Source organism: Pleurodeles waltl, chromosome 4_2, assembly GCF_031143425.1.
Source record: "Pleurodeles waltl isolate 20211129_DDA chromosome 4_2, aPleWal1.hap1.20221129, whole genome shotgun sequence".
Classification (NCBI taxonomy): domain Eukaryota; kingdom Metazoa; phylum Chordata; class Amphibia; order Caudata; family Salamandridae; genus Pleurodeles; species Pleurodeles waltl.
This window is the reverse complement of record NC_090443.1, coordinates 769633873-769655406: the sequence shown is the minus strand read 5'-3', so window position 1 is coordinate 769655406 and position 21534 is coordinate 769633873. Positions and strand designations below refer to the sequence as shown.

At 43.8% G+C, this 21534-nt stretch overlaps 1 protein-coding gene across 2 annotated transcripts in view; it reads left to right on the top strand.

The window, feature by feature from the left end:
- The first annotated feature begins 20651 nt into the window (after positions 1–20651).
- RABGGTB (Rab geranylgeranyltransferase subunit beta) overlaps positions 20652–21534 on the top strand; it is a 194491-nt gene continuing 193608 nt past the window's right edge. Inside the window, exon 1 of one of the 2 annotated variants that reach the window (XM_069232419.1) lies at positions 20652–20780. In XM_069232419.1, the coding sequence (XP_069088520.1) occupies positions 20778–20780 (3 nt within the window). In that variant the 5' untranslated portion in view covers positions 20652–20777. Of the gene's footprint in view, positions 20888–21534 lie in introns of both variants that reach the window. The other variant, XM_069232420.1, reaches the window with a different exon arrangement.

Here is a 21534-nt window from a genome sequence, read left to right as displayed (position 1 = left end):
TACTAACTGCACGTTATCTTTAATGACCCTTTTGAATCATCCCACAAGACCACTGCTTCTAGGATGATACAATAACATTTTTGTATGTTTGATGCCCATATGTGCCAAATAATTAGAGAATTGAGTTGAAGTAAACTGATAGCCATTATCCATCAGGATTTCATCTGGGACTCCTTCCTTATCAAAAACCGATTCAAGAAATTCAATGACCTTTGTAGTACTAGGCACCTTTACAAATTTGAGTTCAGGCCAACGACTGTAAAAATCTATTAATACTATACCATATTCAGCTGCCCGCTAGATAGCACCATGGGGCCAATAATATCAATTGCAATCTTGCTTTATGGTTTGTTAGGTACACTTATTGCCTCAACAGGACTAGGTAATGTGACCTGAGATGTTTCACTCACAGGACACATTAAATGGTCTCTCACAAAGTGTTCCACACTTTTATCTAACCCTGGCACCAAAAAGTTTCACGGATTCTCCTCTTCATAGCTCTCATACCTATGTGCCCTTCATGAGAGAGAGTTAGTACTTTGTTCCTTATGCTCTCAGGTACAACCAATACATTTTATCACATTAAAATATGATTGACCACTGATAATTCTTCAAATTTTGTTTATATGCCTCTCTTATTTTTCCATTGGGTTTCCATTCTGTCCATCCTTGTGATATGCCATGTTTTATCTCACTAATCTATTCATCAGCATCATATGCTTTCCTCTACTCATCTTCCATCACAACACCTTCCAGATGGCAGTCTCCATTGCATACTAATTCCTCATCATCCTCAATCTTTTCTTCGCCCTCATTACTTATGCTTAAACTAGGAGGACGAGAAAGACAATCCGCAAGTAAATTTCTTGCTCCTGGTACATATTCAATATGATAATCAAATGTTTGTAATCCTTACTGACATTTTGCTATTCTGGGAGTAGCACGTTGTCCTCTTTTTGTAGAGAACAACTGCATTAAGGGTTTGTGATCCACTCTGACTGTAAAATGAACGCCCCACAAATAAGCTTTAAATGCATACCTCCCCACCAGCATGCAAGAGCTTTTCTTTCTATTGTCGAGTAAGCCGATTCTGCACCCCTCAAACTACAAGAAGCAAATGCTATCACTTCATCCTTACCTAGTTTGTGTTGCAATAAAACAGCAATAATCCCTTTTGACTGGCATATGTCATAATTATTGTTTGATCCTTAGTGTCAAATGGTTTTAATGGAATGGCATGTACTATTTCTTTTTTTATTAACTGGAACTCTTCTTCACGATTTAAACTCCATTCCAATTTGTCATTCTTCTTAAACAGACTCCTTATATTATACTTCTTCTCAGCACATTTAGTGACAACTCTGCCATAAAATTCTATCAATCCTATTAAGGACCTTACTTGATCTCTGTTTCCAGGAGATTGGAAATCCTCTATTGCCTTCACTAATCTTGCCTTAGGTCCAACTTCCTGCTCTGATATTTTATAACCTTAGTAATCAATACATGTTGCATTGAATTTGCATTTGTTCACCCTGAGTGCGGCCCCCCTTTACTTTTAAAATGGACAAGGCTTGTCTTAACCTTTCATCGTGTTGTCTTTTATCCTATCCAAAAATTAGGACATCATCTTGGAATGCAACAATTCCATCAAGATCTTTAAACAAATTATCCATACCCTCTGGAATACAGCAGAGGCTGAAGCCAGACCAAATGTCATGCGTTTAAATTGGAACAAACCTTGAGGTGTGATAAACTAAGTTAAATGTCTAGACTCAGGGTTTAGACTAATCTGATGGCACGCAGAAGCCATATCCAATAAACTAAATCTCCTGGCTTTCTTTAAAGTGGATAGCATCTCAGTGATGTTAGGTAAGGGATGACGATCTATCCAAATTTGCCCACTGAGATCTCGCAAGTCAACACACATACGAATAGACCCATTAGCTTTACAAGCGACGTCAATTGAAGCAACCCAATCAGAAGATTCTATTCTTTCTGTTACATCTTGTTCGCATAACTTGTCAAGTTCTTTACTTAATTCCGCTCATACAGCTAAAGGTACTCTCTGAACCTTATGTTGTAAATTGAAGCACCGGGATCCCTGCCGATTGCAGCCACTGTTGTAAAACAGATCCAGGAGAACGCACCAGAAACAAAACCCTGTTTGAACTGCACAGACTGCATGAATGGAGAATCGTCCTGCCTGGGAAGTCCCCAATACAAAGACTACATGTATCCTTAAGGTAAGATTTATTCAAATAGGCAGGACGATAATTCACATTAAAAACAGCCTTTTATCACTGGACTTTTCCTTCCTCCCTCTTGTGCCCGCTGCGCTTCAACTGCCCACATTCCAATCACACTCAGTACTTGTTCATACGTCAACAAGTACTGAGACCCAACACTGGCATACTGATATCACACACTGCAATAACCAGTCTGATGCTTATCATGATCTTGTGCCAATCTGCAGCCACCTGAAGGATATATGGGGACTTTACCAAGCATTCCTTGCACGCTCCGGGATGATGAAGTTATAGATGTGGAAGAGGACAAGGCAACATCATAACTATTATGTTGAGTAGATGGGTGAATGCCCTTATGGTGTGTGACACTATGGATGTCGTAATATGTGGTGTTGCTCCAGGTCGGGGAGTTGGCAGCTGATCGCACTTCCATGCGGAGATGTGGGCGGAACAGTTGCCTACTAGGGCTCCACTGAGTCCACAGGTACAGAAGTTATTGTAACTGTACTGGAAAATTTATGATCTCCCACTATGTGATATCGTTTGTAATATCTGACCTATCCTGACTCATGCTAAATATAAACCTGTACTATTTGTTCTTCTGCCTTTTGTATCTCGCAAGTGACCATTTGAACATTATATGCTGTCTGGTTGATATGCAAAATGAAAATAAAGTTTTTTTAAAAAGCTTGTTCTTTTTCTTGTTTTTCCTTTCAAGGTTCTGCCTGCGTTTTCAGCATGCTGCAGCTAAAGACCTTTAAAAGCTTGGGCAGGAGACGCAAGGACTGCAAGTAAGTTCTTTCTTAGGGTGCAATCATGTTTCAGCTGCTACACAGGAAACCTTTCCTGACTCTCTCAATGACTTGAGACAAAGTGCTGAGTCAAGCCTTGTCATGGTTTAAATACTAAGGCCACGTCCATGATGGCTGCTGAGATTTATTGAACTATCATGAGAGTTTGGTACATCTTGCTGTACCAACATCATGCATGGTTTAATTGTTTACAGAAGCAAGTACTGCTATAATGTGCTGCAGCACAATAGCGCAAAACAATAACAAGCATACAAAACCATATGGCGAACAAATGATGGGGGGTTTAGTTGCCAGGAAGCTGAGATACCTCACTTAACAGTAGCTTATCAAGAGAGGGGAATAAAGTGCCGGGGGCTGAGATATTACTAATATCATGCAGAGCTGCAGGGTGAAAGGGACGTATGAAGGCATATGTGCAGAATGTTGTGTGTTATAAATGATGACCAGATTCTCATGTAGGGAATTCACATAGGGGATTCCTGAGAGTACCACCTCCTAACAGATCCCCCAAAATGGGGTGGACAGGACGTGGTTTATTTGGGAAGCGATTGCAAAAGGCACAAACTGAACGAGGGGTGTCGCCTACATGCAAAATTGGTTTCCAGGAATGATTTTCTGGGCCATACCGCTTACAATCTACCAGCTATTGGAGCCTTCCTCAAATACGTTTCGAATCTAGGATTGCATGAACTTATTATTCCTATTGACCATTGACTTCCTATGGGGTGGAGCAACAGGAGCCCTAGTGTTTGGATTTCATGGTTCGAGCAGGGAGATGTGAAATACCAGGTGTATCTTGAATGATGGTAGTAAATGAAGTTTCATTACAACTGAGTTCAAGGCCTTAATAATTTCAAAGGGGCCTGTGAAATGAGCTAACAATTTATTTTTGTCATGTAGGTGTATGTTCTAAGTTGATAAGCAAACTTTATCTCCCACAGAATACAATGGTTTCTGAATTCAATTTTTGTCAGCAGAGACTTTATAAGACTCCTTAGCTTTGGCCAGATAGAATCTGGCTTGCTGCACTAGGTTTCGTACTGACAATGATAGACTTTTTACTGTAGGTACTTTAACTTGGGCTGACTCTTCCTACAAGGTTGATAACCCAGGACACAGTAAAAGGGCGACATACCAAGGGAAGCATGATCTCTGTTATTATTTGCAAATTCTGTAGCCTATAAGAGGGAGGACCAATTTCCCTCAAAGTTGAGCAATAGGCAGCATAAGTATTGCTCCATGGTCTGATTGGTTCTCCCTGCCTATCGGTTTGGGGATGGTAGCTTGAAGAGAGCTGCACATCCATGTCTAGCAATTAACATACTGTGATCCAAAAGTGGGCCATGAACTGCCAACCATGATCAGTGATAAGGACCGAGGGTAACTTGTGTAATCTTACAATGTTGATCATTAAGGTGAAGGCTAACTCCACTGTATTGGGGAGTTCTTTAAATGGGAATTACATGGACCATTTTGGCTGAAGGATCCACTACTGTGACCACTGTGGAATTCCAGAATTGGTTTTTGGTAATTCTATCACAAAATCTAATAATATGGTATGCCATGGTTTGGGTAGATTGGGAATGGGGCACAAGATTCCTGTGGGAGTGTCATGTCAAGATTTACCTTGAACTCAACTTGCACAGGTTTCCACATAGTCTTGTACATCTCTAGACATGCATAGCCACCAAAACTGTCTCATGACTAGTTGAACATTTTTCTGCATGCTCGGATGACCTATAAGGATATTATCAGCACATAACTGCAAAAGCCCTCTGTTGTAAGTTCTTACAGGGAACATATAGGGCCTGATTACAACTTTGGAGGAGGGTGTTAATCTGTCGACGAATGTGACGGATATCCTGCCCACCGTATTACGAGTCCATTATATCCTATGGAACTCGTAATACGGTGGGCAGGATATCCGTCACATTTGGGACGAATTAACACCCTCTTCCAAAGTTGTATTCAGGCCCATAGACTGTTGTTAAAATAAAGGAGTCATTCTCTAGAAACCAGATGTTCCCGATTCTTACACCACTCATCCAATGGCTTGTTTTTTAAGAACACTTTTAGATATTCCAGAAAGGTTGACATGATAATACTGCCCTGAAACTTTTCCATGGGAATGATATTTTGTGGTATCTTTGGCAGTGGTGCGTTGTCTGATTCTACTATTCAGGAAAGGGCGTCTGCCTTGGCATTGTCTTTTCCCAGACAATACGTAATAACAAAACTGTAGTCATCAAAGAACAAGGTCCATCTGAGTTGAGTGTTGTTACAGCATCCACCCATCTCTAAAACTGCAAATTCCTATGATCTGTGTAAATTGTGATCAGATGTCTTGCCTCTAAGAGGTACTTCTGCAATTCCTCAAAAACTGCCTTGATTGCTAACGACTCATGGTCTGAAATGGCACAATTTTGTTCCACAGGTAGCAATTTGTGTGAATAGTATGTAGTAGGACGCATCTGACCGGTGTTCTTGTCTTGTTGGGATAAAACTTTCCCTATTGCCGTTTGAGAAGCGTTTGAGAAGCGTCTGCTTCTATAATAAAGGGAGCAGAGGTGTCTGGCTGAACTTGAATGAGGGCTTTTGTGAATTGTCCTTTCAGTTCTTAAAAGGCTTCCTTGGCATCCAAACTCCACACAAATGCTACTCCTTTGTGAAGGAGTCTGGTAATGGAAGTAATCTTGGAGACCTCATTCACGAATCACCAGTAGAAGTTGTCAAACCCCAAGAAGCATTGGATTTGTTCTACATTGGTGGGCGAAGGCCTTTGTAACACTGCTTATACCTTTTTTGGGTCTATCTTAACCCTTTCTGGATTAAGGACAAGGATTGTACTTTTGGAGTTGTTGAAGAGTGGTACATACCTGCTTTCCATGGTCTGACATGCATCGAGAATAAATTAGTATACCATCAATATACACTATGCAACAAATATCAATGAATTCAGAGAGGGCTTAATTTATGAAGAACTGTGAGGTGGACAAGGTATTGCAGAGTTCAAAGGCAATGACTTAGTATTCAAACAACCTGAATTTAGTTTGGAATGCTTACTTCGACTCACCATTTTCGGACTGGCACCAAATTATTGCCCCCCACAGATCAAGATTGGGATACACCACTGCCTCTTTCACTTGGCCTTATAAGGTTGGGATAAGGAGCAAAAGGTGTTTATTTTTAATTGTGATGTATTTAGTGCCCAATAGTCGATACTGGCCCTTAACTTAGCCCCCTTTTTCAAGAACAAAGAACAAGGGGGAGGATACAGGTGCTTTTGAGAGTCTTATAAAGCCATTTTCTAATATATTTATCTAAATATTGCTGATGATATTCTGTTTCCTTTTCAGTAAGGGCATACACTCAACTACATGGCAACTTGGTCCCTAGTATGAGTGCTATCTGACAATCGTAGTCACAGTGGGGTGGTAAAGTGTTTGCCTTTTTCTTGCTAAATACATTGGCTAATTCCAAATAGACTTCCAGAAGGTGTTCTATAGTTGGTAATTCTGGGCAGAACTTGAGCACAGAAGTCTCATCCTTGTAACAGTGGTTTTCATAAAATTTGGATGCCAAGGTGATTACCCTGGTTCCAGTTATCCTGAGGGCTGTGCCCGATTAACCATTTAAGGCATAGGATCATTCAAAACTGAAGGGTATAAATAATATCAAAATACACCTCTTCTTGATGTCTTACCACAAGTCATTATTAAGGTTTCTGTAAGAAGTTGGATGAGTCCAGAGTTTAATTCCTTGCCATGTAATGCCCCAACTGTCTCAGGTTTGTCATTGTGCTGGGTCTGTACTCCTAACGTAGCTACAAAGGCGGTTTTGATAACATTTCCTATAACCCCTGAATTTATTAAGGCCTGCATCATCATCTACGAGTGCCCTGGTGGAGATTGTAAGCTAACTGGCATAGTCAAATGATGACAAACTGCACATTGGTGTACCTTGAAAGTCAAATTTAAATACCAACCCCCATTAGCCAACGTCCTCACCTATTGAGCAAAATTGTTTTCCACCAGCTCACTTTTATTTTGGCTGTCACTGGATTTATTCTTTCATTCGTAGGCAGGGTTGGACATTCTTCCATGAGATAGCTGGCTTTGCTGAAATAAAGGCACTAATTTAACTTGTTTCTCTTCTCTTATTTAGATGATGGCCCTCTAACTATGCCTATTTGCATCCATTCCAAAGTTTCTATGGGTTTAATTGGAGTTTCCCCTTAGATTTGTTTTGGAACAGGGAAACGTTTTGACCCACATGTCTACCTCATTCGGATTTCCATTCCTGTAATCCATGGTTCAATTTAATCATTACATCTGTAAAGTCAGCACAATCGCCAGGAGGTTCCAGAATTTGAGATAAAAAGTCTGTAGGTTCATTCTTAAAGCCTCTGTAGAAGAGAGACACATGCTTGTAATCTGGCCAATTAATTTCAACAAGTAGCCAACTGAAAGAAGACATATTGTGTAGAAGGTTTGAAGACCTTTGCTTAAAGTTCAGTTACTCATTATCAGTGGCCTAAACAAATGTATGGCAAGCAAATAGTCTTTTCATTGGCTGCGTCTCCTCCAAGGTATGAAAGAACAAAAGCCACCTTAGTGGGGTCATTAGGAAAAGCTATTGGTCAGCCTATGAAATGTAGGTTCATTAACCACTAAAGGTGTGGGATAGTTGAGGTTGAGGGTGGAATTGGACGAGTGTTCCCTCAGTTGCCAGTACCGGTTGGGTCAGGGGTTTGTGATGGAAAGAGAGCGTGTGTGGAGAGAGGGTCTCTAGAATGGATGGCTGCGTTGAATAAGGGGGGGAGTTCCTTTACGGACTAGGTGGTCTCACACACATAATAGTGTCTTGCTTCATCATTTGACCACCTACCACCAGATGATACCGCTCTGAAGCGGTCTGGTTCATGAAGATGCTACATTTACTGCTATGCCCGTTAAAGCATTCAGGCAGGGCCAAAGGCACTGAGACAGGGATCACAGCTTAAATCTGTGGAGTGGGTGGAATTGCATTTGTGAATGCTGTTGCCCCTCCAGAAGGTTGAAAACTAGCAGGTTTTAGAAAGGGTTTTGGTTTCTGATGAACCTGGGGGCGGAGCCGAGGGATCAACTTGTCGTCCCTGTAGTATAGCTATATCCTGTCTCTGGGCAGCATTTGTTGCCTGAATAGTTGCCAGCAAAGTGGTGATATCTTGAAGTGTCACATTCTGTGGGTCCATATTGACTGGGCAAGATGTATAATGTGGGCTTTGTCTTCTGTTAGGTGAGAGATATAAGCCTTACTCTAAGGTTTCATAAGTGGCATCTGAGAAACGACGTGGACCCACTTCTGCTATGTCCTACCTTTCCTCTACTAGAGATATGATAACACCACCAGAAAATCAGTCGAGCTCAGGGAGGAGAGCCTGGTTGGTTGAGCATCTGGTCTATATGGAGTCGTCCTTGTTTTTTTGTGAGGAGTCATCGTACTCTGGTGCTCTGTTGTCAAAGCTTGTGTGGAGAAGAAGGGACAATAATTATGTGTTTGTGTTAGGTATTTAAATGCTTCAATACCTGCAATGCTACTGGAACCACAGTGCTGCTAGTGCGGAATCAGATGACTTGTCTGGCTTGCACTCAGTAGCCCCACTAAACTGTGTTGAGGCCCTTCAGGCCACAATCAATAAAAGAACAATGTATCAGCATTGCCCTTACCTTTTGATCGTACCATCACCATAACACATCAGATCATAACAGATCGATTTGACAGTACCACAGTTCGTTATCTTTACTTACAATTATTTATTTTGTGGCATGCACTTCACTGGTACAAACAGCGTTGTTTCACTCTAACAGTTTCTCCTTTTTTCATAGGTATATTTTCTAGAAGCTATGGTGCTCCAAACTCAAATATGTCCAATAACATTCATACAAGTTCTGTCTGTTACACACTCAATGTTCAATAAAAAAACAATCTTCATTGTACCTTTTTTCTGGGCATTGGTAAGCGTTCACTTAACTTGTTCCTTTTCTTTCTTTTCTTTTGTGCTGAAGACCCTCAGAAACTTGGGCAGGAGATGCAAGGACTGCAGTTAAGTTCTTTCTTAGGGTGTGGTCGCGCTTCTGCTGCTGCACTGGCCAGCGTTTCTGACTCTCCTGATGACTCGTGACAAAGCGCTGAGACAAGTTTGGGTATCGCTTTAATACTAAGGCCACGAGAGTTCGGTACATCCCGCAGTACCAACATCATGCAAGGATCCATTATTTTCTGGAACAAGTACTAATACAGCGCTATAGTGAAAAACAATAAAATGCATACAAAACTATGTGGTGAACAAATGCTGGGGGCTCAGATGCCAGAGCTGGGGGGCTGGGCTGTGAATCAAATGCAAGTAGTGGGCAAGCAGCACTGATTGTGCCATCCACATGAGTAGTCCTGTAAACATGTCTATGACCTGCTGCTGCAGGCTGCAGTGTCTGTATATGCAGTTTTACCCTGCCAATTCAACCTGGTAAGTGTACCCACTTGCCAGACCCAAATCATCCCTTTTTGGACATGTAAGGCACCCCTAAGGTATGCCCTAGGAAGTCCTAGGAAGGGCAAATACTGCCAAATTTGTTTTTCACTGTTGCAAGGCCTATTTCTCTCATAGGTTAACATGGGGACTGCCTTTAAATATCTTTTAACTGTTGTTTCCCATTAAGAGCAGATAGAGATATGGAATTTGGGGTCCTTTACCTTTTGGTAAAGTTGGTTTTTAGATTGTCAGTTTGAAACTGCCACTTTCAGAAAGTTGGCATTTTCTTGCTTCACCATTCTGTGCCTCTGCCTGCCTGGGGAATCCACGTCTGGGTCAGACTAACAGTTGGGCTGTTTGTGAATTCCCTCTAGACAGTGTCACAAAGGGAGCTGGGGTGTAGTCTGCATACCATGAAGAGTCTCCTGGGCTAGAGTGGGGAGGAAGGAGCTGACATTTACACCTCAAAGGGCTGTGCCTGTCCCCACACATTGCAGTCATACATATCTTCTTTTTTTGAGCCATCAAACCATGTTAGAGCTCTCCTTGATGTAGCTAAAAGCCATCCTAAACAACTATTTAAATTGGTGAAAACCGCCAACAGACCATCCATCACCACATCTATCAATTTGGATGACTCATCCAGTGAAATTTAGGACACTGAAATTCTTTGACTCGAAAGAAAAATCGATACTATGCCAAGACAGTTACCATAATCTTCTTCAGTGTGTAAATCCAAGAACATTTGGCAACTATCTGACACAATTAGCGAGGAAGACTTACTCAAAATGATCATGAAGACCAAAACGTCAAATCACTTTGTGAACCCTATCCTGGGTAACATAGCCAAAGGCCTTTACATTTTCATGCTCCCCTACTGGGGAAAGTTGGTGAATCTCTCTTACATCCAAGGAACCTTTCCTGATTGCTACAAACCTAGACAAGTCACCCAGTCCTCAAATACCTTCAGCAGATGTAAACAATGTCAACATTTTTGCCCTAGCTCCAACCTGCCTTTCCTTGTAAAAATGGAACTTACCCAACACATCAAAAACAATTATTTCCTTGAATACCAATCTGGTTTGTAACTGGTCTGTAGTACCACACCAACATGGCTATAGTTGTTCAATGATGCTCTTGGAAATCTAGATGCAGGCAACTCTTCCCTCTTGATTCTTCTCCAGTTACCAGCGCCATCAACACAGTAAACCACCTTATGCTCCTTGACGCACTCAGAAATTGAATATGCATCGATGTGTAGTCCTTAAATGGTTCCAATCATATCTTATGGTTAGGGCACAGAGGATCAAAAGTGATGTCTGTCTCATCTCAAATGGCAGTAAATCAAGGGGTCCCACAGGGTTCTATCCTCGCTCCGACCTCATTCAACCTCATTCGACCTTTATGTGAAGCCTCTTGGAGTCCTACTAAGAAAGGCAAGGATCTCCTATTATCATTATGCAAGTCATATTAGACTGTATATAAAGTTTCCCTTTCCATAGGACATCTCATGTCTTGCCATCACTCTGAAAACTCCGTTCAAGACTGAATCACTTCTCAAAATCTAAAACTGAAGCCTGCCAAAATGTAATTCTCCTTCATCTCTTCTTCAAAATCAACACTTCTGGTACAATTCTGGATGGACTCCCATCCTTAACAGTAAACCCACCACTGTTGACAGAGCCACATACTTAGGGGTCATCCTAAATAAAAGACTCAACTTACCTTCACAAATCAGCACAATGGGCAGAAACGCACAATACCAACTGTGTCTTCCCTGAGGAATCCAACAATACGTTCCAGACCTGAAATTTCTTGTGCAGTCACTGGTGCTCTCCAAAGAGGACCATTGTAGCTCTCTTGACTGGTCTCCCCAAGACACACCCCACCCTTCTGAAATGAGTTATTCATTTGTAGCATGCATCATCTAAGAGGCTAAAAAGAACAATCAGATCCCACCTATGCTCTCTGTGCAGGTTCATGTACAAGATGGCTTGTATCGCTCACAAGGCTCTATACTTTTCAACCTTGTTACTTAGAAGCAGCTGCTTGAACCGCTGACCTTTATAAAAGAACAGCTCATGGCACAATCTTTTTCAACAAACGCAACCAGAATATGGAACTCGTTACCACCTAACTACGCACCACCTCACTGGCAATCATGAAAACGGGGCTCCTAGCCTTTCTCCTTCAGACGTTTTAGCTAACAACATTCTAGCTTCCCCTCTAGGGGAACATGCTTTTCCACCTATACGACTCAACCTATGAAATTTACTGAGCTACATTCTTTGCATGAGACTCTGCCTGGAACTTGGCTTACCTACTTCATTGGACAGTAGCAACTCTGTGCCTTGTCTCGATTAGGGGTGGGTGAAAAATTCTGCTCCGCAAGAAGAGTTTGCAAGGTTCTGCCCACTCTGCGCTCTGCTTGGAGCATAAAGTTACTGTAAAACTCCACCGACCGCCACACGGTAGAGTTTTTTCTCTCATGCAGCTTGACAACATTAATTTGGAGAGTGAGAAACTGCAACCCTTAGCCTGATTTCCAGCCACTAGAATGCCTCACTGTGAGATTTCTCAACACAGGCGGTCATGGCAGGTCGCAACCGTTTGCGTTGAGAAAGCTGCCTCTCGAGTAGAAAATCTACTCACACGGCAGAAAGAAGTCACACACTCTGACCCGCCAGGTGGTGCCGTTTGCACGGACTTTACAGCGTGGAAGAAGTTCCTGGAACTATAAATCAGCATGAGCAGCATAACTTGATCGATTCCAGTAGTTTGCAAAACTCTGCGGAGTATTGGACTGTTTTCTCTAACCCTGCAGAATTTTTCTCATGCTCAGTTATGAGTTGCCATTTTAATTTTTGACTCCGTAGAACGATCTTTAATTTATTGTTAACCCCCTCGGTGCCTTGGACGAGGTGATCTCATCCCAGTACATGGTTCCCGTGTGCCTGGGACGAGATCACCTCGTCATGCACCCGGCTAGCGCTCCCCCCGTGTTCTCCCAACCCACGCCCCCGGTCGGGGATGGAAGGGGAATCCCTTCCACCCCTGACACCCTCCTCGGCAATGAAGTCGACGTCATCAATTGTTGCCGAGGATGCCCTGGAAGCCATTTGCTTCCAGCGCGTCAAGGGAAAGGACCACAACGAGGTGAGTCCTTCCCTTTTTGGGGGTTTGGGGGAAAAACAGACACGGGGGAAAGGAAAGGGTTTTTCCTTTCCCCCTGTGCCTGTTTTCAGTGGATTCCTGCTCCCCGCGATCGTGGAGCAGGAATCCCCACTAGGCACCAGGGATTTATTTGTAGCTTTATTATTGGGAGCGACCCCTTGGGCAACGGTCGCTCCCATTGGGGGCTATTTTTTATCCTATTTAGCCCCCCCCCGGGGGCAGATGGGCCGATTTTTCGGCCGATCTGCCCCCAGGGGTGGCCCGAAAACCACTAGACACCAGGGAATTTATTTTCGCTATGTTTTTGGGGAGCGACCCCTTGGGCAAGGGTTGCTCCCCTGGGGGGGCATAAATAATCCTATTTCGGCCCCCCGGCGGGCAGATTGTCCTTTTTTTCGGCCCATCTGCCCCCAGGGTGAGGGGTCGAAAACCACTAGACCAACAGGGATTTCATTTTCCGTATGTTTTTTGGGAGCGACCCTTTGGGCAAGGGTTGCTCCCATTGTGGGCTATTTTTTATCCTATTTCAGCCCCCCCTGGGGCAGATCGGCCGATTTTTCTGCCGATCTGCCCCCGGGGGGGAGAGGGGGGATCCGAAAACCACTAGAAACCAGGGAATTTATTTTCGTTATGTTTTTGGGGAGTGCCCCCTTGGGTAAGGGTTGCTCCCCTAGGGGGCCATAAAATAATCCTATTTCGCCCCCCCTGGGAGCAGATCGCCCGTTTTTTTGGCCGATCTGCCCCCAGGGGGGGTCAAAAACCACTAGACCACAAGGGATTTTATTTTCCTTGTTTTTGGGCAGCGACCCCTTAGGCAAGGATCGCTGCCCCGGGGGCAATAATTTTTTATATGTTTCGGCCCCCCTTGGGGCTAGATCGGCCATGTTTTTGTCCACTCTGGTCCCCGGGGGGGGGGGTCGAAACCCACTAGGCGCCAGGGATTGTGTGGTGTGTGTGTGTGTTTTGTGTGTTTGGGGGCAACCCATGGGCAAGGGTCGCCCTCACAAAGGGGGGAAATTTCGTACTGGCCATTTCCCAAAGGGGGCACATTACTGATGGCCATTTCTGCCCACCTTGGAGGCAGATAGACCTATTTTTTTTTAGGCCCATCTGCCCCCAAGGGGGGCAGAAGGCACCAAGATTTTTTTTTTGGTCCCTTTGTTTTTTCTGTGCTGGGGGCACCTCCATTCGCCCCCTTTGGCAAGGGTCGCCCCTCCCCCCCCCCAATAGGGTACAGAGCTGTTGTCCATTTCTGCCCCCCTTAGGGGCAGATCGGCCTATTATTTTTTTTAGGCCCATCTGCCCCCAGGGGGGCAGAAGCCACTTAGGACCAGGGGCAATTTCTAAGTTCTTGGTGACGGAGTGTTTGTCAACTGGCGAAGTATTTGTATTTGTGATTATAACAGTTTATTTCTTCTTTTTGTTCTAGTTCAAAGCTTTTGCTTCCTTTGCTGTGGATCCTTGCGGTTTTGGCAGTAGTTGTCCTGCGGTTTGCATAGTTGCATGTTTTAGGTAAATGAAAGCAATTTACTCCAAAGGAGTATTGTTGACATGCATGAATGACATGTTTATAGGTGGTGTACTAAATGCAGTACTGTGTGTGAAATTGTCCTTAAATTTGAGCACAATGATATTTGTGTTGTCATATGTCTATTTTTCTTGTTTTTTCTTTTTAGTGGGATATCATTGGTGATTGCTGTGTCTGTGCAGAGTAGTTGCTGGTGAGTAGCTTTTTCAGGCAAGTGAGTGGTATAGTTTTTTAGTACATAACTCTTTGTGACAAAGCTACACTTTGTTTATTACTTTTTTAGTGCTAGTTGTTGGTAATCCATTTGTTGTTAGTGAGGATCATGGCTAGCCGCAGAATGACCACTCAGCAGGTTGTTGGCATGCTCTTTGAGTCGCCTTCAGGCCATGATTAGAAGACTGACTCTGCATCTGAGGCAGAGGAGGAAGTGAGAGATTCTGGCAGTGAGTTTTCTGTCCGAGAGGATTCTTCTGATGAGGAAGCCACTCTCAGTGCAGATGAAGGGCCTGTATTAGAGGAGGACATTGAGGTGCCAAGAGTGCAGCAGCCTGGGGCTGAAGGGTTTCCCATTAGAAGACCTGACACCTGGATTGCCCCAAACATGGAGCAACCACAGTTACCTGCATTTACTGGTCTCCCAGGGTGTAGAGTCAATACGAAAAACTTTTTGCCTGTCCATTTCTTTCACTTGTTTATGGACGATGTATTTTTGGAAGAGATTGTGGAGCAGACTAATTTGTATGCAGAGCAATATTTGAGGGACAACACTGTCAGACTTAGGCCTCAGTCTAGAGCTACTCAGTGGCTTCCCACATATCTGGAAGAGATGAAAAAGTTTTTAGGTTTGACTTTTTTGATGGGGTTGATCAGGAAGCCGTCACTGGCTTCTTATTGGTCTACTAGTCCCTTGATGGCAACGGCTATATTTCCTGCAACTATGGCACGTAATCGCTATTTGCTTCTTCTTCGTATGCTGCATTTTGTAGACAATGTTTTAGCCTTGCCACAAGATCACCCTGATTGTGACCGTCTTTTTAAGATTAGGCCTGTCCTTGATCATTTTGTAGATCGGTTTTCAGAGGTCTATGTTCCAGGCAAAGAGATAAGTGTGGACGAGTCTTTGGTCCTTTTCAAGGGGCGTTTAGTTTTTAAGCAGTACATTCCTAGTAAGAGGGCACGGTATGGGATTAAATTGTATATCCTGTCAGAAAGCAGTACAGGATACGTGTATAATTTCCGGGTCTACACTGGTAGGGATTCCAGTATTGACCCTCCTGGTTGTCCGGCCACTTTTGGAGTTAGCGAAAAAATTGTGTGGGAACTTGGTGGACGACTGTTTAACAAAGGTTACCATTTGTATGTAGATAATTTCTACACTGGAGTACAGTTGTTCAAGGGGTTGTTTAGAGTGGACACTGTTGCTTGTGGCACAATCGGTTCTAACTGGAAAAGCTATCCAAGGAAGCTTGTCTGTAAAAAACTTGAGAGGGGACAGTGCAGTGCCTTGCAGAATAATGAGCTGCTAGCTCTGAAATTTTCAGACAGGAGGGATGTGCACATGCTATCTACCATCCATGATGAGAGTACTTCCCCTGTGACTGTTTGGGGTCAGGTTGCGGAAGTGCGCAAACCTGCGTGCATTTTGGACTACAATAGGCACATGGGTGGTGTAGATAGAGTAGATCAGAGGTTGGAACCTTACACTGCTGTCCGTAAGTCTTACGTGTGGTATAAAAAGTTGGCCCTACATTTATTTCATTTGGCAACTTTTAATGCTTTTATTGTGTTCAAGGATTGTTCACCTGAGTCAAGGATGACATTTGTTAAATTTCAGGAGTCAGTGATAGAGAGCCTTATTGTGGTGGAACAGGCAAGAGTTCCTAGAGTAGCAGTGGTGGAGGATGTGGCTAGATTGAAAGATCGGCACTTTCCAAATCACATTCCTCCCACTCCCAAAAAAGACTTACCCACAAAGAAATGTAGAGTATGTGCCCGAAGAGGTATCCGGAGGGAGAGCCGGATGTACTGCCCCGATTGCCCTTGAAAGCTCAGCTTCAAGGTTCAGTTTTTTGGCCTTTTCAGTTATTAACAGTGCATTTCACTTTTGTGAAATCTCTTGTTAATAAAATTTGATCTACTGAACCATCACTCACCCTTGTGCCAAATCCAACCAGTATGTGTGGTAAAAATGTAAAAACCTGCTCCGCTGTAATCAGGCGTCGCAGCACACTTGTGACAAGCTAGGTGTCTCAGGTGGGGCCCCGATGATGAAGCATGCCACCATCTTGGTTGGTGGGTGAGGGGTCTTTTTCACATAACCTAAGTGTGTTTCTTTTCACAATTTTAGTGTTTGGCCCATCACTGACGTATGTATATTACAAAACTACCTGTGTTTAGGGGGGAGGGAGCATCTATGTTTTTGGTCCTGGGTGCGGCCTTCATCTAGGGAAACCTACCAAACCCATTTTTTAAAACTAGACACCCCAAGGAGTCCAGGGAGGTGTGGCTTGGGTGGATCCCCCAACATTTTCTTACCCAGACTCCTCTGCAAACCTCAAAATATGCTTAAAAAGGCAAATTTTCCTGACTTTTCTTTGTAGGATCACCGCTCCAGCACAAAATTCCTACTCCCCAGCGTTCCCCTCAGTCTCCCAAGTAAAATGACACCTCACTTGTGTGGGTGCCCAAAGGAGAGTCAGCCTAAAGATGTATAAAAGAAGAATATGTGCTTATCAACTCGCTGTGCTATCCCCTCAATCTCTACAAGTTTGTGGCCTTTTTCTGTTGCAGGCACCTGGCCCACCCACACAAGTGAGGTATCATTTTTATCGGGAGACTTGGGGGAATACTGGGTGGAAGGAAATTTGTGGCTCCTCTCAGATTCCAGAACTGGAAGGAAATGTGAGGAAAAAGTGTTTTTTTAGCCAAATTTTGAGGTTTGCAAAGGATTCTGTGTAACAGAACCTGGTGAGAGCCCCACAGGTCACCCCATCTTTGATTCCCCTAGGTCTCTAGTTTTCAAAAATGCACAGGTTTGGTAGGTTTCCCTAGGTTCCGGCTGAGCTAGAGGCCAAAATCTACAGGTAGGCACTTTGCAAAAAACACCTTTGTTTTCTGTAGAAAAATGTGATGTGTCCACGTTGTGTTTTGGGGCATGTAACCGGACGGTTCCGGATGCCGATATACAAAATACCACGACGGCCGCGATTGACGGCCCCCAACACACTCGAGGGAGACGCCACCCTATGACGTCAGACGCCTTCGGCGTCTGGGCGGAAACTGAAAGAAAAGACGGACCAAGAGGAAACGGAGAAAGGAAGACGGAAGAAGACTCTCGCCGAACGCGACCAGGAGAAAAGGACGCTCGGACGCCGGAGACCGAGAGGAAGGAAATCGTCGAAGGAGCAGAGGATCGGAAGGAGAAGGAAAGCCTCAGGGGCCCTCCCGCCCCCGTCAGTGAGAAGCCGGGAGACTGCGAAAGCGCCGGCCGCGTCCCCGGAGGGGCGTGGCCAACTCAGGTACGTTCGTACCACAGCTGGGGTATTACGAGAGGGTGGCTGTTGGGAACAGGGGGGGACAAGGGAAAGAGAGGGAGATCCTGCAAGGAAGGGGAGACCATCTAGCAGAAAATCCTAAAAATAAACCTAACCGCACCAAGGTACCGACAGCCAGAAGACTTCTAGACAGAAAGGAATGCCTGAGAGCACCTATAAACAGAACCACAAACTAGAGAGCTGTTCTATCCTCACCTCCCTTCACTTATGCCTATTCCCCCACCACCCTACTAACCTTATATCCTTGCAATATATATATCCCACTTACCTGTTTTGTTGTCCTTCTTCTATTTTTGTTTTGGAGAACCTGGCCCACTGACGTAGAGGAAGATCGGAGACCTTCCCAAAGCTGGACCCGGCCACTTGTGGACTATCATTCACAACCCTGAAAGAAAAGAAAAAAGGGAACTTTGTTAATTTTCTTTTGGACTACAGGTGCTTTATCCTTGTGAACCAGGAACATAGGATAAAAGGCGACACCCATAAAACCGAAGCACAAATAAATTAACTAAACCCTCACCTTCTGCGCCTGTCACCTTATTCCAATATCCCTTTCATTTGTTTCGGGATAAAGAACCCATTACAGGGCATTTCCTGTCACGGGCACTAGGCCTACCCACACAAGTGAGGTATCATTTTTATCGGGAGACTAGGGGGAACGCTGGCTGGAAGGAAATTTGTGGCTCCTCTCAGATTCCAGAACTTTCTGTCACCGAAATGTGAAGAAAAAGTGTTTTTTAGCCATATTTTGAGGTTTGCAAAGGATTCTGGGTAACAGAACCTGGTGAGAGACCCACAAGTCACCCCATCTTGGATTCCTCTAGGTCTCTAGTTTCAAAAATGCACAGGATTGGAAGGTTTCCCTAGGTGCCAGCTGAGCTACAGGCCAAAATCCACAGGTAAGCACTTTGCAAATAACACCTCTGTTTTCTGTGAAAAAATGTGATGTGTCCTGGTTGTGTTTTGGGGCATTTCCTGTCGCAGGTGCTAGGCCTACCCACAGAAGTGAGGTACCATTTTTATCGGGAGACTTGGGGGAACATAGAATAGCAAAACAAGTGTTATTGCCCCTTGTCTTTCTCTACATTTTTTCCTTCCAAATATAAGAGAGTGTGTAAAAAAGACATCTAGTTGAGAAATGCCCTGTAATTCACATGCTAGTGTGCGCACCCCGGAATTCAGAGATGTGAAAATAACCACTGCTCCTCAACACCTTATCTTGTGCCCATTTTGGAAATACAAAGGTTTTCTTGATACCTATTTTTCACTCTTTATATTTCAACAAACGAATTGCTGTATACCAGGTATAGAATGAAAACCCGGTGCAGCTCATTTATTGGGTCTGGGTACCTAGGGTTCTTGATGAACCTACAAGCCCAATATATCCCCGCAACCAGAAGAGTCCAGCAGACGTAACGGTATATTGCTTTCAAAAATCTGACATTGCAGGAAAAAGTTGCAGAATAAAACGTAGAGAAAAATTACTGTTTTTTTCACCTCAATTTCAATATTTTTTTTATTTCAGTTGTTATTTTCTGTAGGAAAACCTTGTAGGATCTACACAAATTACCCCTTGCTGAATTCAGAATTTTGTCTATTTCTTAGAAATGTTTAGGTTTCTGGGATCCAGCATAGGTTTCACGGCCATTTCTGTCACTGACTGGAAGGAGGCTGAAAGCACAAAAAATTGAAAAAATGGGATATGTCCCAGTAAAATGCCAAAATTGTGTTGAAAAATTGGGTTTTCTGATTAAAGTCTGCCTGTTCCTGAAAGCTGGGAAGCTGGAGATTTTAGCACCGCAAACCCTTTGTTGATGCCATTTTCAGGGAAAAGACCACAAGCCTTCTTCTGTAGCCCTTTTTTCCCATTTAAAAATAAAACAACGAAATTTTCACTGTATTTTGGCTAATTTCTTGGCCTCCTTCAGGGGAACCCACAAAGTCTGGGCACCTCTAGAATCCCTAGGATGTTGGGAAAAAAGGACGCAAATTTGGCGTGGGTAGTTTATGTGGACAAAAAGTTATCAGGGCTTAAGCGCGAACTGCCCCAAATAGCCAAAAAAAAGGCTTGGAATCCGAGGGGGGAAAGCCTGGCAGCGAAGGGGTTAAACAACCAGTTATAATGTGCACACTTCTAATTCTATAACTTATTTAATGACTATTTCGTAATTTATGGACCTTTTTAACGATCCCGGTCTATTGTAAAGAGAACCTTTGCGTAATGTCCACGTTTTATAAAAATGCATAAATAAATACTGTGAGAAAGTCGGATCACCTGCTGCGAAACACAAATGATGCATGATAGTAAAATAGTTAGCGCCTGCTTTCAAGAAAACAGAGCTGACCAGTGGAACTGCGGGTTCACAATTTTACGCAAACAGGGGTGTCTATGAAAATTAGAAAATAATGTCGGGACGTCTGGTCACACAGTGTCGGACGACCACACCAGCTCCCATCCGCGAGTCGGGGCACTCCGTAAAGGATTAAACCCAACTTTTTCTGTTGTCACCGAGAGCGCTTTACCTGCACCGGAAGCAAAAAAACACACTCGGAGACCAAACCCAATCGGAATCTCCCATAACGAAAACTGTGCTTTGATCTATCACTCGACTCCCAATTGGCCACATATAGCCAAGAGGCGTGGCACATTCTGAAGTTTCCAGCTATATATCAAAAAGGCAACGGGTTGTTGCGGTGATACGCGGTCGTTGGGGCGGATGGCACTGCGTGTTACATAAGACTTATTCTCTAGGCTTTTTAAAGCGAATCTACCTGTAGAAGACCAACCTCACTCACCCCAATTTCAGAGGCGGTGTTCCGGGAAGGCGGGCTTGAGAGCGGAGAAACTGCGCACGCGGCTAAGAGGGCTACGTGCATGTCACGTGACTGTTAGTAGTATCCTGTGCCGGATGCGGGCTGTCACCCGGCTTGGACTCACAGCGCCTTGTTAACATGGTAAGAATGAAGTCCTCACACGGGCGGTGCAGGTTGTTCTAACCGCGGATCCCTTGGTTTCACTCCAGCTGTTGAAGCAGAGCGTTTAAAACCTGCCCAGATCAATGGTGTGTACTTTCATTGGAAAGTAGCCTAGACAATTGATTACCCCGAGTTGGTCACGATGGGATCGTAACGATCAGTGCTTTAAATGGAAAAATAGAAGTGCAGTTACTCTGTAATAGAGTACCTGCTTGTTTCTGAGAAGTGCCGGTACTCTCCAATTAAAAGTATTACGTTTTTCTTGAGATATGCCGGTACTCTCCCTCTCAATATAAAAAAGTGCCGGTTCTCAGTACCGGAGAGTACCGGCCCATTTAAAGCACTGGTAACGATAAGAATTTTGCGGGGAACGTTGTCGTTTGGTAATTTCAGGTGGTTAATAATAGAAAAGCGATCTGCTGATATACATTTGAGCACTAGTGGTTCATGGGCTGATTTTCAGTTACCCTGTTGTTGTAACTGTCTAACCATCATACGCTCCTAAGACTGCGTGCCACGCTTCTCTACCCCGCTCTTTCAGGTTTTGACTCCAGGCTTATCGGGGTCTTCTATACCTGTCATACCATACGTGTTCAGTACCTTACTCACCTGCTGCTGCGTGGTCAGCCATTCTACTTACAGGTTTACTAACCTAAAAAGATCATTTTCACTTTCTATAGCCCACTTAGCGGATCACAGGGCACCCTTGCTACCTACCTTCATTACCTACCAT